General features: G+C 40.7%; 1 protein-coding gene across 8 annotated transcripts in view; it reads left to right on the top strand.

The window, feature by feature from the left end:
• Positions 1-16792, top strand: part of dip2a (disco-interacting protein 2 homolog A) — a 79515-nt gene that overhangs the window by 48602 nt on the left and 14121 nt on the right. For 5 of the 8 annotated variants that reach the window (XM_051404154.1, XM_051404153.1, XM_051404157.1 and 2 more), the window contains exons 4-17: positions 1286-1405; positions 1496-1615; positions 5237-5506; positions 7924-8061; positions 8995-9036; positions 11341-11460; positions 12543-12740; positions 12972-13063; positions 13502-13612; positions 14602-14725; positions 14811-14920; positions 15100-15202; positions 15805-15869; positions 16375-16468. In XM_051404154.1, coding sequence (XP_051260114.1) covers positions 1286-1405; positions 1496-1615; positions 5237-5506; positions 7924-8061; positions 8995-9036; positions 11341-11460; positions 12543-12740; positions 12972-13063; positions 13502-13612; positions 14602-14725; positions 14811-14920; positions 15100-15202; positions 15805-15869; positions 16375-16468 — 1707 coding nt within the window. The remainder of the gene's footprint in view (positions 1-1285; positions 1406-1495; positions 1616-5236; positions 5507-7923; positions 8062-8994; positions 9037-11340; positions 11461-12542; positions 12741-12971; positions 13064-13501; positions 13613-14601; positions 14726-14810; positions 14921-15099; positions 15203-15804; positions 15870-16374; positions 16469-16792) is intronic. The other 3 variants (XM_051404155.1, XM_051404161.1, XM_051404156.1) reach the window with 1 other exon arrangement.

The following is a 16792-nucleotide window of genomic DNA, read 5'->3' as shown; positions in this document are numbered from 1 at the left end:
ATATATTTTTATGTAAATTAAAATAATTTTCTGTTTAATTTAGTTCCCTGTATAGCATCACCTGAGCCTATGGTGTTTCGAGTTAGTTCTCATCCCTCATTGTCTCCTCTACAGAGGCTTTGGGGCTACAACACAAACATGCAATGTATTTTGTTTTGTTGTGCTCTAGTGTATTTCTGTAAGTACACACCATTCAGTGTTCATGGATAAGAAACTAGACAGTAGTTGGAACAAATCTTTCAAGTGCAGGTGGAAACTGGCAGGAGGCTGTGTTGGTATTGTAGACTCTAGTTGCTATTGTTTACTGAGCCACAGAACTACAGAAGCATCCTTCTAAACTTTGTTCTCCTCTTCGTCCCAGGAAAATATACCTTATAAAACGGTCGGCTGTATTTCTGAGTTATAGTACGGATGCTGTCTTTCAGTTGTCCTTCAACTTTGCCTAAAATAACTGCTAAGGCCTTTCATTACTCAACATGGAAATACAAGCAAGTAATGGGAGATTCTCTAATGTGCATTTCTTTAATGTAATTAATTTGATGTACAATAAAATTATATTCATCTCATTTAGTCACATTTTATGTTATTGGTATAAAAGCTCATCAGTTTCTCCTTTACATTTATCCTTCATACATATTTCAAATACATCAGTATGAGTGCACGAGAAGAAGTGAAGCCAGTAGTGGAAGACTACTAATTAAGCTTGAACGTGACTTTATTTTAGGCAGCAGTCTTGGGTTTCCCCCTCTTATACTAACCACTAGTTTCTTAATGAAGCTCAAATCAGAATTAGCTAAGCATAAGCTAAAGGATGACTCACTGGCTGCGTCATCCACAGCGCTGAGCGGTTGACAGGTTTGAGAGTTTGATAATTTTAGAACGCTCTAGTTAAAAGATGTTGTCTTTTTTGACATTCATGGTGCTTAATCACCTCCTTTCTGTTATGTGTGTAATTTGCATTTGCTTCCCTTGGAAAGCTGGGAGGCAGCTGGAAAGCTGCAAGAGAGACAGGATTAATTAAAGTGAATACTTTCTCAACTCCAAGCTACTGTATTAGAAGAAAGCAGTCTAAGTAGGGGATTACCATTAAGCTTGCGGATACTTGATCTGGTCAAGCAATATTCAGCAACGTTTCTCTATGTCCAGGGCACATTCTGCAACGCAACAATGTGCTCATATTTCTGATATTGATATTTCTGCATTTGAGCATTAGAGGAAAATATAACTTTTGTTTGTATCCTATAATGAACTGTCCTCTCCCTGCTTTGGTGTTGTCTCTCTGCAGGTGTAGATCCTTCTCTGCAAATTGACAACAGGATCCAGGCATCCTCCCAAGCTGTTCTCCCCGGTTCCAAACACAACAAGTCCCGGGCCGCCAATACCCGGGATGAACGCTTCAGATCTGGTAATCATGTGTCTATGCTGCCTGAGAGTTTTAAATGCCTTGTGCTTATCTTTTATGCTGATGGTAAACTGTGTTGATGTGTTCTCTTAGATTTGCACACAGAAGCCGTCCAAGCAGCTTTGGCAAAGTACAAAGAGAGGAAGATGCCAATGCCCTCCAAGAGACGATCTGTGTTAGTTCAGTCTTCTGTTGAGGCATGCACCCCGCCAGGTGAGACCTTTTAAACCCACTGTTGGCCAAAGGCGAGGTTTATCCTGTGCACACAGCCTTGGTTTATGCTCACGCTGAGTTGTTTACATGTGTTCCCATGAGCATCGGGGTGTAGGAAGATGACACTCTGTTGCGTCCAGTAATCCAAGATTATGTTGCCACGCATTTGCTACTGGAAAGAAATGTGCAGTTTGATGAATGTGTCCATTCTTTGTGACTATAAAGGACTCAGTTCTCACCGTTTTGTTCCCAGGCAGACCTTCCCACATGAGTTGCATAATGGGTGCATAATCAGATTTTTAACATAGTCTCAAAATGTTGACCTTTCGCCTGCTTTTATAACTGTTTGTATTGTGTGGGCCACTTCATTTGAATATTTGTCATTTTACTGCATTCTGAAGCTTCTTTAATGATGAGATTTTCACGGCCCAAAAAGCTCTTTTTGTGTTGTTAGTTTTACCCAAATAGCTTTCATCTTCAGGTCAGTCAGTAAGATATCTGTGTAAGATTTGATGGCAGAAAACCTGCCAGTATCTCAAACCCTGCAGTGGCTTTATCATTGGTGTATAAGAGTTAATTGGTGGGGGGCCTTAGAGCCTCATGTGTTGGGTAAAGAGAGAGGACACAGCGGTGGAGCGAGTAACCGGATTAAGAGCTCAGACATTGGGGTTTGAACAGGAGAAGGAGGGGGCCACTTCATGGTTGTTTTCAGTCACTCTGAGTGATCTACTGTAATCTACTGGGACAAGGTACATAGGCAGGTGTGCACACAGTGGCGTGGTCGTGTTACGTATTTCAACATGTTGTCTGTGATTTGATTTTGAATGGCAGAATTCATGAGATTACATTAGCGAAGGTCTGGGGACAGAAAGGACTAAGGCCATTAGTGGAGATAATGCAGCTGTAGAGTAATATTTTGAGGTCCCAGTATTGTTGGAGTCTGTATTTAGCGCACGTTTTATACTGATTAACTTTCTCCTTTTCCATCTCTTATCTTGCTAATCTGCAGTGGCTGGTTTACATCTGGTCACACTACGTGTCTGACTACTGACTGATTGTGAAGAACCAGTAGTGATGTGAGCAAAATTATTTTCATACTGCCGGACCCGTCATTCAGTACAATGTGACCTGATGGAATGGAATAAGCCTTTTACAAATAATATATAGTTAATGCCAATATACAGACCAACAATCTATGAAGATATACACACAATATTAGAACTCATTCACAGATAACATGCAAAATCCACATTGATACCGGACTTACCAGATGGACTGCCATGAAATATGATACAGATATTCTTGACCCCCATAGGAGGACGAGTTTCACATTGATTGATTATCATGACATTTGGTTCAGACGTTCATGTTCCTCTTAGCATGACTTATAATCACGTTGGTGATACCCTGACTTGTCCTCTACATCATCAGGTTCATGATTAAATGTCCAGCACTTTGGTTTAGAACTAAATACCTGCAAAATTAGAGACATTCCCATCAGCCTCAGCTTTACTTTGTGTTTAGTGTGCAAATGTCAGCATGAACATGTTAATGGTCAATATTATACTGCTAAATGTAAGCATGTTAACATTGTCATTGTGAGCATGTTGCTGACATTGGCATTTAGCTCAAAGCTCCGCTGTATAGCCTCTTTGTCTTGTTTCAGTCCTAGTATAGTACTTAAACGTGATTTACCATTTATAAAACATAGATTAAGGATAGATTGAACCCTTGTCAGTGTAGTAATTGCCACTATAGGCACCAACCATTGTTGCTTCAGCCAGTATCATTGCATCGATTTTCAATCAAAAGAGGTCAGTGAAAACCAGCTAAAGCTTTTGATTGCTGGGCTGAAGCTTTAATGTAAATGTCTTGGTTTGCTTGAACAGAATATTCAACTGCTACACAAGAATAACTGAGATCTGTTAGTGTCTCTGCTGAGGTTTTATCTCTTTTATATCTCTCCTTACGTCCAAACCCTCCATCACTGTCTGTCTTTCTCTGACTCACGCTCAACTATCTATTCTTGTTTTTGTCTGTTTATCTGTGACTAATCCCTCCTTTGCTGTTTAAGTTTCCTTCCCATTCGTTCTACCTCTCTATTTCTTCTTTGCCTTTTTTCCTCTGACCCACTCTTTGCCTCTCCCTCTGTGTAACTGTGTCAAGGTTACTGAGATAGGGAGAGAGATTGGAGAGAGGCAGAGGAATAACAAACAGAATCATAAATGCGAGATAACCCCCATGAGTCTGCTGGATGTAGAGATGTTACATTTTAGCTTGTTATAATCAAACCTCCTCCAGCCTTCCTCTGACAGCCTCTGCAAGGCCATGAGAAAAGCTTAAGGAAAGTAACAGTAATTTTAATAGTTTCTCAATTGATGGAATTTACTCGTAACTTCTTACTGTGAGTGATTAGAAGGCAGATTAATCAAATGAAGGCTCATTAGTTTAGATAACATAATCAGGCACGTGCTGATCACACACACAGGCTTAATCTCTGTTTTCTGTCTCGCTCTCATCCTCTCAGTGGACTTGGGATAGGTTTTCCATATTATTAAGGGTTTATTTTGTAAAATATGCTTCAGTGTAATATTCTGAGACGTGTGAATGAGTTTAACACTTTATACAGGGCCTGAAGAGCAGGCACTGCTGTTTACTTCATCAATGATGAATAATGGGGGAATGTGTGACCTTTCTTGGTATTTGGAAAAACAATTGTTTATAACTTGAGCATTTTCATTTTCTCAAGTGGATGATGCCTAAGCCAGTTTAGCCCTTTGGTTGCACTCAGTTCTCTGTAGAATGCAATTCTCAGATTGGCCTGCTCTTGTGTAACTTCAGTGATCCTGTCAAAAGAACATGCATTTCTGGGAGCTTGGCAGATGAAGTGGAATGTGTTCATTTTGAATGATCTTTACCTTGCTTTGAAGTTGTTCCTGTTTTGGATATTTTTACTGAGACCAACTGCTCACAGTTGCCTCAAGGGAGAGGCAGTAAAATCATCAGTGACTGGGTTTGAGTCCAAGCCATAATAACTTAAGCATACACTCCATTTAGCAAAGCTTTATTTTGTTATGCCAATATTAGATGGGGAATTTAATTAGGCTATTTCAGTTTCTGTATGCATTGTATTCATAGCACAGTATGTATGTATTTTACTTGTTTGGTTTTTTTTAAGCAACGCCTGTGAGTAGGAATACCAGTACAGGTTAGGTAATATGTAAATGCGCTGACATACTAAAAACATTTTTGTTGTTGTGAGGACTGTAATTCAACATACATGAGATTTATTATTGATTATTTATTATTATTATTATTATTATTGGTTGTCTTTATGCTTATGTGTGTTTGTGTGGCTACTTTTATAGGCAATCAAATATCAAATACATATATATATCAAAAGCAGCAAAGCCATAATACATTTAAAAAACAAGCCTCCCTCTGCCTAACAACATCGCATTGAAATCATTTGGCCATCCCACCAGCTTATATGTACTCTATCCAGTATGTATAAGTAGGGTAAAGTATCATCAGCATATCATCTAAATCCATTGCCAGTTTTACCATCTTGGTTTTTGTCCACTGTTGTGACGCTGCCCTGTCTTGACCTGTCAAACACAGACACCTCCTCAGCGTCGGAAGACGAGGGTTCGCTGCGCCGGCAGGGACGTCTGGCCACCTCCACGCCCTACCAGGGCCACGGCCACCCAGCCGTTGAGCACTGGTTTAACCGTGTCATCCAGGGTTCGTCCACCTCATCCTCCGCGTCATCCACCTCATCCCACCCGGGAGGGAGATCTGTAACCACCACCAACACCACTGCCCACGCAGCCCTCAACGCCAACGCCGCAGCTACCGCACTGGCCGATCTCATGGCACACACCCAGCTAGGTCAGTGACACACACGCAGAATCACATGCCATCACATTTCGGCTGGACGATCTGTATGTTCTTGTCCCATCTTTAATTGATGCAGCGCTCTCATTTATTTATTCATTTATTTAATTTTAGAAATGTATAAGGATAAGTATGTAGCATAAACCAGTGCCACAGCAAGACCAGCACAGCATTTATTGCCTAGGCTAATTTGCAATGTCTGTCCCTAGATGGGCCTTTAAAATATGACTGAAACATAAGACTGTTTCAGTTTTACTAAAACTACCTGGGGGCCTGGTTATGCAGGCATTTATAGATGAGTTTAAGACTCAAAAGTTAACATCTTTAGAACATGGCAGTGATGCGATCTTATCAACCTCCTGCACAAAAGTTGAATCATTATAAGAGACTTGGTTATTGTAGATATTGTTTGTGACCAAGAGGTTGAACAATAACTTCATCCAGTCGGTCGAAAGGTGAATCAGTTTTGCTCAACATCAGTCATCCTCACCCTATTCGGAGAAATTTTAAAAAAAAGTGTGTAGTGTGATTGTGAGCTGAAGTAGGAAGGTATTATAGACCTAGAATGACAGCAAGCAGTATTAGATGTTTAAAATTATTAACTGCATGTAGTATTATCACTGTATATATTTGCTGGTGGAAGAATCAAGTTTCATTGGAGTAAAACTGCAATCACATACAGTCCTCTAATAAGCAAAACCCCCTACTAAGCCGTATGGTTTTCTATTTTACTTCTTCCATTGTCTTCCATTTGCTGATATCAGCAGAATTTTGATGCTTTCTATTTTTGCCAGCCATCAGAATTTTTTTCCTTATCAAATATGACGTCTTCACTTGCTCAGACAGTTTTTCTACAACTGTAGCTCAATCGCAGACAGACAGTGGTGTCTTACACATCTGCTACAGCCGAGGCCGTATCTCCCTCCAGATACACAAAAGCACTTGATGAGGCAAGACAAAGGGAACCGGCGACAGAGTTTTAATTCAAGTCTCTCTAATTAGTCATCTCCGTCTGTCATCTCACTATCATTCAGTCATGTGAACGGGTTCACAGCCACTTCCCCGTCAAAGCTCCTCTTTCCGTGTTACCATGCCAGTGTCACAAGCTAGTTAATGAGATTCAAGGGATTTATCTCCATCCGTCTCTCCGCAGCAGCAAAGTGAGATGGTGTCTTGCACGTATTTGTGTGTGTCTTCATGTGTGTCTGTACATGTTGCTGGCAGAGCGATATCTTATTAGGATGGAGCTGTCTGATTTCTGACCAGCTTGTCTCTCTTCAAGGTTGCTGTCATAAAATAGCAGCAGTGACTGAAGGAGCTGTAAATAAATCACCCGTATTATCCTCTTCCTTGGTCACTTGAAGTCTGATTCTGTCTGTTATTCAATTCAGCAATAGATGATTAGTAGGCCATTGTGCATGAGCATGAACATTTTAGGGTCATTTTTGATTTTGATATACACGTTATATGTAGTTAATACAATACTATATTTAAGTTATAACGTGCTTTGGATGTGAGCTTCAGCTCTCACGGTGTAGCCACTACGATTTCACCATGGTTGTTTCGGTACACTTCGTTACAATAGCACTTTAGTGATTGATGATGATTCATTGAAGTTTACATTTTAAACCCATTTTAAACCCAGTTTCCACCATGCCACCACACAAAGCACCTATACTCGTTACACCTGAAAAATGTAATGTGATCCAAAGAAAACCAGCGCAGCCATAAACTCTCCCTTTTAAAAAGATAATAAAGTTTAGTTTTGACTGACATTGTCAGAGACGTATTATCTAAGCTGTAAATAAACAAATAAAAGGTTGTAGTTCGCAGTGGTGTTGAACTGGACAGTCAAGTCCAACATCACCATTAATTATGAAAATATTACATAGTTGAATTAACACCTCTCTGACAGTGTCAACAAAAACTGAACATTGTAATCTTTGTAAATGTAAAATGTAGTAGCAGATCTACACAAACACTAGATTGCTTGGCTTTGTGTCATTCTGTAAAAACTTCATCCTTTAAAGCACTAAAACAGCAGACAAATGGAGGCTGTCACAATGTCCTCAGACTTGCCTGTTAATCATAGTACACAGACATCTTGTTCTCAGTGGATACGTTACATGCTGAGGAGAATGTATCTGCTGAATAGAAACACTGACTCATTATCATGGCAAGTAGTTAAAATGGAGGTAAAATGTGATATCCTTGTTGAAACATACTCTTCTGCACATAAAGACCCTCCACTTGCAGATGACAAAAAGGTTTTTTGCCTCTCCATCAAATTCCTAAGCTGTCACATCAGTTTGTTTGCAAGCACATAAAGTATACTTTCATTTAGTAAACAACAGCCCAAAGTAAGACCTCGCGTTTGACCTTTTAACCCCCCGACACCCCACCCATCACAGATAACCACTCAGCGCCCCCCGATGTGACGGGGCTGTCGGAGCGCTCCTCGCTTCACGCGGAGCGGCCCCAGGTGGCCTCGGTGCGAAGCGTTTCCCGGGGCTACAACCACCACACCAGCGTCATGGAGACTGCAGATGGTGAGTTTCTTGCTCACACACACACACACAAGCACACACACACAGAAACGCAGTCACCTCCTTTTCCCTTTCTCCCCTGCTGTCTGTCCCTCTGTCCTCTCCTTAGTAGTCAGTCTGCCTGTCAGACTGGCACAAGCTGCTGACTGACCCTCTTGTGTTGCCATGGTAACACTGTACCTCTCCAACTCCATCAAAAAACATTATGTTTTCTTAAATGCATAATATGTCATTGACACTAATAACATACACAACACACAATTGAACATGGGAACACTGATTCACTTGAGTCCTAAATGGGATAAGAAAATCACGTGAGATTACCAGGGATCTACCTTTGGAAAAATAACAGATGCTTTAAGATAGATATTTTTACAGTATATGCAGTATTTTAGAGTATATGAACCAGTCATTTTAACAGTCATATAACAGCATTACAAGAGTGTTCCTGTCATCCTTCCATCTTCATTCATTCAACATCCGAGCTGAAATGCTGCTTTGAATAAATGTCCAATGTATCGGTATTACCTTCCTGCCATCCAGGCTCTGTCATTAATGTGTGCGTTGTTTTGGTTTTCACTGCTACTAAATGCTAAACCAGCCCACCTGGCTTACACATAAAGGGGGAAGGGATTTGTTTGTGAAATCTATGGATTTTTTAAAATATGTAAACAGTATTATCTGTTGCTGTTTGGTGTTCAAGATGTTTGAAACCCACACTTCCTGTGCAAGTTTTCCCACATTGGTCATTAAAAATATGCCTAAAATAACAAAAACAGTAGAAAATCCTATCTTTGTTGTAATGGTACAATTAGTCTGTTTTTAATCCGGTTCTCACCTACTTCTGGCTGCTGGTAGATTTCTCACACATTCACACACACAAACACAAAGTTAACAGGACTGTTTCACTGACATCCTGATATGTCTCTCCTCCAGGCTGTGAGTGGAGAGGTGAAGGATCCCTCAGTTTAATGGATGGTATTTATAACTGTTCCTCCAACTCTATGGCAGTCGGCTATATGTGCACTCTGCTGCGTGTGCATTTGTGTTTGTGTGTGTTTGTGTTTCTGCCTTCGCCTCCACTGTCAGGTCTAGCACTTGTCAAACCGTGTGTGTTTTCCAAAAATATATGCAAAGCTATGGTGAATCCAGTCATTAGATTCCTCTGCGTGTGTGTGTGTGTGTGTTTGTATAACTGAGTGTGTTGCAAAGGCTTTGGCATTTATAGCATCTTCAAGCAATGTCTAACCTAAATGCTCTTCAAATTGATCATGCGTAAGCAGATTGTGCTAAAAGGCCATTTCCGTGACAGGTGTAACTATTCATCCGGGGGTTGTGAATAATTTGCATGTTGACATACTGGTTTCTGCGTTCACACTGAGACACTAAGGCTTGTCAGTTTATGTTTCTCACTACATTCTGCTTCAACACAAGCCTGTGAGCCTGCAGCCACACAGTGGGTTCTTTGATGGCAGCCGTCTAGCACTGTTGCCATTTTAATAACGACACATAGTTGTCACACAGGAACTTGACTTCCATCTGGATACTGACACTGTATGTGTTGGTTACTTTATAGAGCACGCACATTTTGGTGCATTTTGTCAACAAATCGCGTGAAAAGACCAAAACCGACTATGAATTAATCAGAGTAACAAGTATTGAGTGTGCATGCAAAGCCTGATATAGCTTAATCCTCTGTGCCATTACCGTTGTCATTGTTCTCCAAAAACTATTAAAAACACAACAATGCAAGGCTGTTGCAATGGGTGACACCTTCATAATGATGAACTTGGGTTCTTTAGTTCATTTTGGGCTGATCCCATATGTACTGCCCTGGTGCTGTAAAAACTACAATTGTAATTGGTTTTTTTTAAGGAAATTACTTGCTCAAAATGAAACCATATATTGTGAATCGTTTCTAGAGAATTGTGCCTTCAGTAACTTGGGGCTGAGAGCCAAGGGCAGGGAAGTCTAAAATATTAAGAGACAGACTGACGCATTGTTGGTCTTTAACTTCCCATGGGATTTGTAAACAATAAGAAAAATATACAATAAGCACAGCCTTGTTCTTTATCTCTGTCTTTGTTGTCGTCTTCGTTATTGGTAAATGCAATTCTGTGTACATATTACTACAAAGATGTGATGTTTGTTTTTTTTCGAAACTAGAGCCAGTGATTGCTACAGTAATTGAATGATGTGGATGGATGACTTATGAAATGAATATGTTAATTATAGTCTTGATCACAAACAATTCCTGGTTGGTTGTGATATTAATGATCAAGACCCTTGAGTGGGTGGGTTTCCGGGCCCTCAGATGTTGTCCTGTGTGTCAGGGGCTTTCTAATTGGCCCATCAGGTGCAGTGCTGACCCCCACTCGTCTACTCCCAGTACATCTGTCCCTACACGAGGAGGCAAAGTCTGTCTGAGTCGGGCTTATTATAGTAAGAGAGATCAGGCAAGCTGCGTGCAGCTGTGGCCTTCATCTCCTGTGGCTGTCGGGAATGTCTGACACAGACAACCCTTCCCAAACTAAGTATGAATTCATGTGGAGGAAAAGATGTCCAGTGATGATTACAGTCGGCACATACCCATGTCCAAAATGTGAGGGAAACTGGACACTTCCCCTCTTCTTTCATTCTTAGACTATTGTTTCTACCTTTCTCTCCTGCTTCTTTATTTATGTTCTTTTGTCTTTTCAAAGGTTCACATCTCTGCGATTATGATTATGTATCGTATTTATCTTCTGGTTCATTAATTTTAACTCAATTGTCAAAAGACTATTTTGGCTTGATTGTGGTATAGTTGGTTTAAGCCTCCCACAATTGTGAATTTTGCAGAGCGTATGTGAAGCAGACACCTTTTGAGACACCTCGTGAATCACTTATTGCAGCGAGAACATCTTTGTTGCTAGGCAGCAGGCGAGGAGGCTCCTCATTTCCTGATTTATTTAGCCTGTGAGTTTAGTCAGTGGTTCTGGAGTGACTGAAAGACTGTAACCTCTGACCTCCAGGTGACTGTAGAGGACCTCGAGGTCCACTGTTTTGTTGTCTGGCTACAATGTGAGTGACAGCTGGTTGTCTATGTCTCGTTACAGCACTACACTGACCACCGTCTCTCTCTTCTTTTCTGTCCTCCTCTTATCCATCCCCTTCTCCTTTGTACCCCCTCCCACCTGCTCCATAACATACATTTCCACCCTGATATTATTCCTTTCCATGTCTCTATTTCTCTCCACACCCCCCTGCCTTTTCCTTTTCATTCCCTCCAATTTCATTGTGTAGGTGTTCCAGTCAACAGTCGCGTCTCCTCCAAAATCCAGCAGCTGCTCAACACTCTGAAGAGACCAAAGCGACCACCGTTGCGAGAGTTCTTTGTCGACGACTTTGAGGAGCTTTTAGATGGTAAGCTGGCCTGAAAGTAATTACACTGCTTCTGTTAAATCAATAAATCATGAAAAAAAGCATCTCTCTTTCTGTGGTGTGATCAGCATACTGATCCGAGACTTCAGCAGTTAAAGCATGTATTTCTTATAAACACTCCTGCTCTTTTGAGTGTGTGACAGCCACATCAGCTTTTATTTTATAGCTTTCAGTGGAGTTTTCCAGCTTCAGTATTGGTTATTTATCAAATATTGTTGCTGCCAAGATAAAAATGTCACATTGACCTCCCTACGCCTCACAAATAAACAGTCAAGGTACACTTTTAGATCAGTGGTTATTATTTTGTCTCCGGATAAAGCTGAGACCACCAGGTGTACTAAGGAAGTGGTTAGGGAATACTGGGTGCAGGAACACACTCAAACACACAGAGGACCAGCCCTGTCCGACCATTTCCTCCATTCCAACCAGCCCATCGTGGGTTTTGGGTGGTACTCTGCCAGGCTGAATAAACAATGTGAAAATGAATAAGCGGCAGGAATAGTAATACATCAGCAGGTAATTGTAAAGCCTCCCTGACTTTGGCACAGAAACTGTGGCGTGGCAAACCTCTGTGGTCTGCTTGGTGTGAGCAGAAAAACACACAGAGCTGAAATGGCAGCAGGTCGGACACTATCTGTTCCTGATAGAGGTGTTTTATTTGGCAGGGACATCTTGCCAGCTCAGTTAAACAGCTGTGAATTATCAGAGAGTTCAGGAGAATGTGAGGGGAGAATAATGATGAAGAGATGGACGTCAAATCAAAGAGGGAGTAGGGCGTGTAGGTTGAAGGATGAAGAATAATCCGTTGCTCCAAGTTTCTCAGGAATTTGTGTCTGAGGCAGCTAAGACTGATGAGGACAGAACACAGCTCGCCTTTAATCCTCCAGCTTCACCCATCTCATTGTCTTTCAATCCCCACACACCGTTTGTTGCCCTGCCTTTTTTTAAGACAGTTCGGAGCTCAGGTGACAACAGTACGCTAGGAGCTAGTTCTGCTTTGTTGCTCAAAATACCCACTGAACCAGACTCATGCCGATGCCCTGTACTCTTCCTCACGTATTTAGTCCAGGAGCCAGATCCCAACCAGCCAAAGCCAGAAGGCCAACAGATGAGTCCCCTGGAAGGAGATCATCTGGGGATGGTCAACAAGTGGCCACCATCCTTGCCAGCAGCCTTACAACGTTGGGGCACCACTCAGCCCAAGAGCCCCTGTCTGACAGCACTCGACAATGTTGGCAAACCTGTCTACACACTCACCTATGGTAGGTATCAACCTGTAGATGATTGGCCCAGAATTTACAGTGGAGATGGAAAACAATGTCATCCATTCTTTGTGGGGTTCAAATAATGGACAATGTTTTGTCTGTGCCTGTCCCTAGATACCTTATTATCGGCTGTTATTCTCAGTCATTTTGTATGTGTGAATGTTGATTTGTATGACTGGGGTTGTTAAATCAAGTGAAATATTTGACACTGTGTGTTCACCTCCTTAGGTAAACTATGGACTCGCAGTCAGAAACTGGCCTACACTCTTCTTAACAAGCTGAGCACCAGAAATGAGCCTTTGCTCATGCCTGGAGACAGAGTAAGTCATGATATTAAAATGTTTTAAATGGTGGTTACATTCCTTTTTGTATTTAATGCACTTGGTTCATGCTCCTCAAAGGATATTCAGCAAGTGCAACAAATAAGCTCAATTTTACTCAACCACTCTTATTAGCAATGATCAACAGTTAAAGATGCAAAATCTGGAGCTATAGTGCCAAGACTGTACATGAAGTCGTTTAAAATTAAATGGTTAAACAAAGAACATTTTATTATTAAATCAGCCTACTTCAAATCTGTATTATATTTTTTCATGTTTTTGTTTTGTCATCACAAATAAAATATCACTCAATACTTGTGAAGGGAAGCCAATGTTTGGATTCAGATCTTAAACATGATACTTGCTGTCCCTTTCCTTCCATACTTTTATGGACATATCTTACCATGACGTATTGTATTATCTGTGATACACCCGCAGGTTGCACTTGTTTTCCCCAACAACGATCCAGTGATGTTCATGGTAGCCTTCTATGGCTGCCTCCTGGCAGAGCTGGTACCCGTGCCTATCGAAGTGCCGCTGACCAGAAAGGTAAAGGCAATTGCAACCTAAAATCTCCTGGGAATGTATAGACATTTCTGATATCTACAGAATCATTGAAGAGCTATAGTGACCCCTGCTGGACATTTGATTCCTAAATGATTGAAGGAGGGACAAGATGTGCACAGTTGTTGTTTTAATGTAGATATTTACCAAAGAACCTCTAACTTCTTGGTTACGCGTCACATGATTACAGCAGCAGCAACGTTATCTTTGTAATAAACTTTGGCAAATGTTCTAATTGCAGAGTGTTATAATGCAGTGCAGTTTTCCTGCACATCAATCAGCTCAAACTGAACCAAATTCCTCCACATTAGTTACCCAGGCTGAATATTAATGTCTGTTCTTGATTGCCTTTTATAAGCATGCTGTTTGCAGACGCTGTGTTGTAATTAATGAGATTTGAGTGAGGTGAAATGATGTGTAATTTCAGTCAAAATATTAGATCACAGGCCAACTGTTCTCTGGAGTCAGAAACTCATTCGCTCACTCTGCCAACTCACATTTTTCCTCCGTCTCTTTATCTGTGCCTCTTTCTTTTTCTAACCCCTTTTTCTTTCTCTCTATCTTTTTTCCTCCCACCTTTTTTTTCCTTTCCTGCACAGTATGGTTTGCTCAGCACGAGTCCAGCTGTAATCTAATTTGCACAGCCAATCAAATATGAGTGAGCGTTTGTCAGATCTTGGGCTTCGTTCCTGCTACGATTGGGCTTTGATGCTCAGCAGTAGAGTTTTTAATAGTGATTTGCCGTCACTTTGCTTTCTTACCTGCTGCTGCTTTGATGTACGATGCTCTGAGGTGTCTTCTTCTTCAGTCATTGCCCTTCTTTCTCTCCCTGTTACTATTCCCACATTCCCTCAGCATACTTTCTCAAAGCTGAATTTTATTCTTCTTAATAGTTGATTGTTGTGTGACAGGCACTGTTTGCCAAAGTTTTTGACAACATGAACTTCTGTTTTTCATCCTCTTTGGTCCCCCAGGATGCAGGAAGTCAACAGATTGGCTTTCTGTTGGGCAGCTGTGGCGTCACGTTGGCACTGACCACTGACGCCTGTCAGAAAGGCTTGCCTAAAGCACAAACGGGGGAGGTAGCCACTTTTAAAGGTACAGCTGGTTTTATTTTGATTTTGACTACCCGTCTGTATAGTTTAATTTGGTTTGAACTGACTTCATGTTTCTGTCTCTGCAGGCTGGCCCCGGTTGCTGTGGTTCGTGACAGATGGAAAACATGTTGTGAAGCCTCCGAAAGACTGGCATCCTCAACTACGGGAAGCCAGTAATGATATAGCCTACATAGAGGTAGGTGCAGTTTCATTGTTACAAATAAAACAAAGATAGATTTAACATATTTTCACTCATATTTTATGTATTTTTAATAAGTTTTTTAATAATTATGTACTCTTCTTTTTCATATAATCCATGTCTAATTTTTCTGAATGAGACTGTTCAGATGTTTTTTCCTTGTTTCTTACGTGCAGTATAAAACCAGCAAGGAAGGAAGCACTATGGGGATCACAGTGTCCCATTCAGCCATGCTGGCTCACTGTCATGCCCTTACACAGGCCTGCGGCTACACCGAAGGTGAGGTGGACAAGCATTCAGTTAGTTCTAGTATGTGATATAGAGTAAAATAGATGATAACATGAAAGAATATGTAAAAGAAATGTGACTTTATGAAATTGTGTTGCTCTTTTCTGTTTTGTACTGTAGGTTAGTTAAAGATGAGCATATCATCATCATATAGACCTATTTTATAATCTATGATATTATAGAATTTCCCCTTCATGTTGCTCACAGATCTTATCAGTGTAATTACAGTACAGTTTGATTAATGCAGCTGCTCAGCTGGTTGTGTTTCTTCCCGTCAGACCTGGATCAGGTCTGCTTAAAAAGAAAGCGAACATGAGGCACCTCCTCTCCTCCAGTGTCCCAGTTTTCCTCTAAATAACTTTTATCTGCACCAGCAGCCCCTAGAGACGTTCCTGGTCTAAGACTTAGTTTGGTGCTTCACTCAATCCAAAACTGTAACAATCAGGATTTACAATCATTACAGAACTTGTTTCTAATAGGATGATGTGTGATTGCTTTTGTAAAGAATATGATTTAAGTATTTCTGATTCTGATGATGGTCTCAAACCCCTTTTCTCCCCTAACCTTTGCAAAATCTCCTTTTTGATTTGCAGCTGAGACCATAACCAACGTCCTGGACTTCAAGAGAGAAGCAGGATTATGGCATGGTGTTCTTACTGTAAGTGGTCTTCAACCCTCTGAAGCTAAAAGACTATATATAAGTTATATAATCAGAAGAGATCCATGCTCAGTTTGCTGATAAAAAGTCTGATTCATCTGACTGACTTCTTCCCTATGAGGGCCTTTTCTATCAATATGTAAATACATTCAAACTAATGAAGTCCTGATGGACAGAAACATTTCATCTCTTAACTCAAGAGTTTGAAACCTTTAAAAATATTCTGTTTCTTCCAACATATACTCAAATCAGCTTTGATTAACTGGTACCAGACATCCTGTCATCCTGTGTGATTTACATACAGCTAATCTATGACCTGCTGTTGCATGTTTAAATTTCTTAAAATCACACAGCAGTAGCACAAACATGCTTTTATTTATGCTCTTAACAGTAAGTGAAATCTCGTCATGACTCGCAGCTTGTTTACAGTGACATCGTGCAGTTAAAATAAACTTCTGACATATTTTGGTGCTGATGTGATGCTTTATGTCTCTTCTAATGGCAGAGTGTCATGAATCGAATGCATGTGATCAGCATTCCTTACTCCCTGATGAAAGTCAACCCCCTCTCCTGGATACAGAAGGTCCACACATACAAAGGTGACACATTGCCATTTCATATGGTAAATTCCAATAATTATTACAGTGTGTAACATACTTACAAAGAAGCACACATTCAGGACAATATAGGTTTTTCACAAGGAAGTACCTTGAGAAAAATTCTTTAATAGCTCGCTTGTTGGTGTTTACCCAACATTTTGTTATTGTTTTTAGTGTCTGTAAGCATGTATAAGACCAAATTGGGCTTCCAGAAAGATTATGTTTCCCTTGACAACACATTTGACAGTGGTGGATGGATTATCGTAATAGTTTGTTGGACTCATTGATTTCTGGTTCAATTGTATTAGTCCGGTTGAGGTTGAG

This window comes from Dicentrarchus labrax, unplaced genomic scaffold (genome assembly GCF_905237075.1).
Source record: "Dicentrarchus labrax unplaced genomic scaffold, dlabrax2021, whole genome shotgun sequence".
In the NCBI taxonomy this organism is placed as follows: domain Eukaryota; kingdom Metazoa; phylum Chordata; class Actinopteri; family Moronidae; genus Dicentrarchus; species Dicentrarchus labrax.
This window is presented reverse-complemented; position numbering and strand designations above follow the sequence as displayed.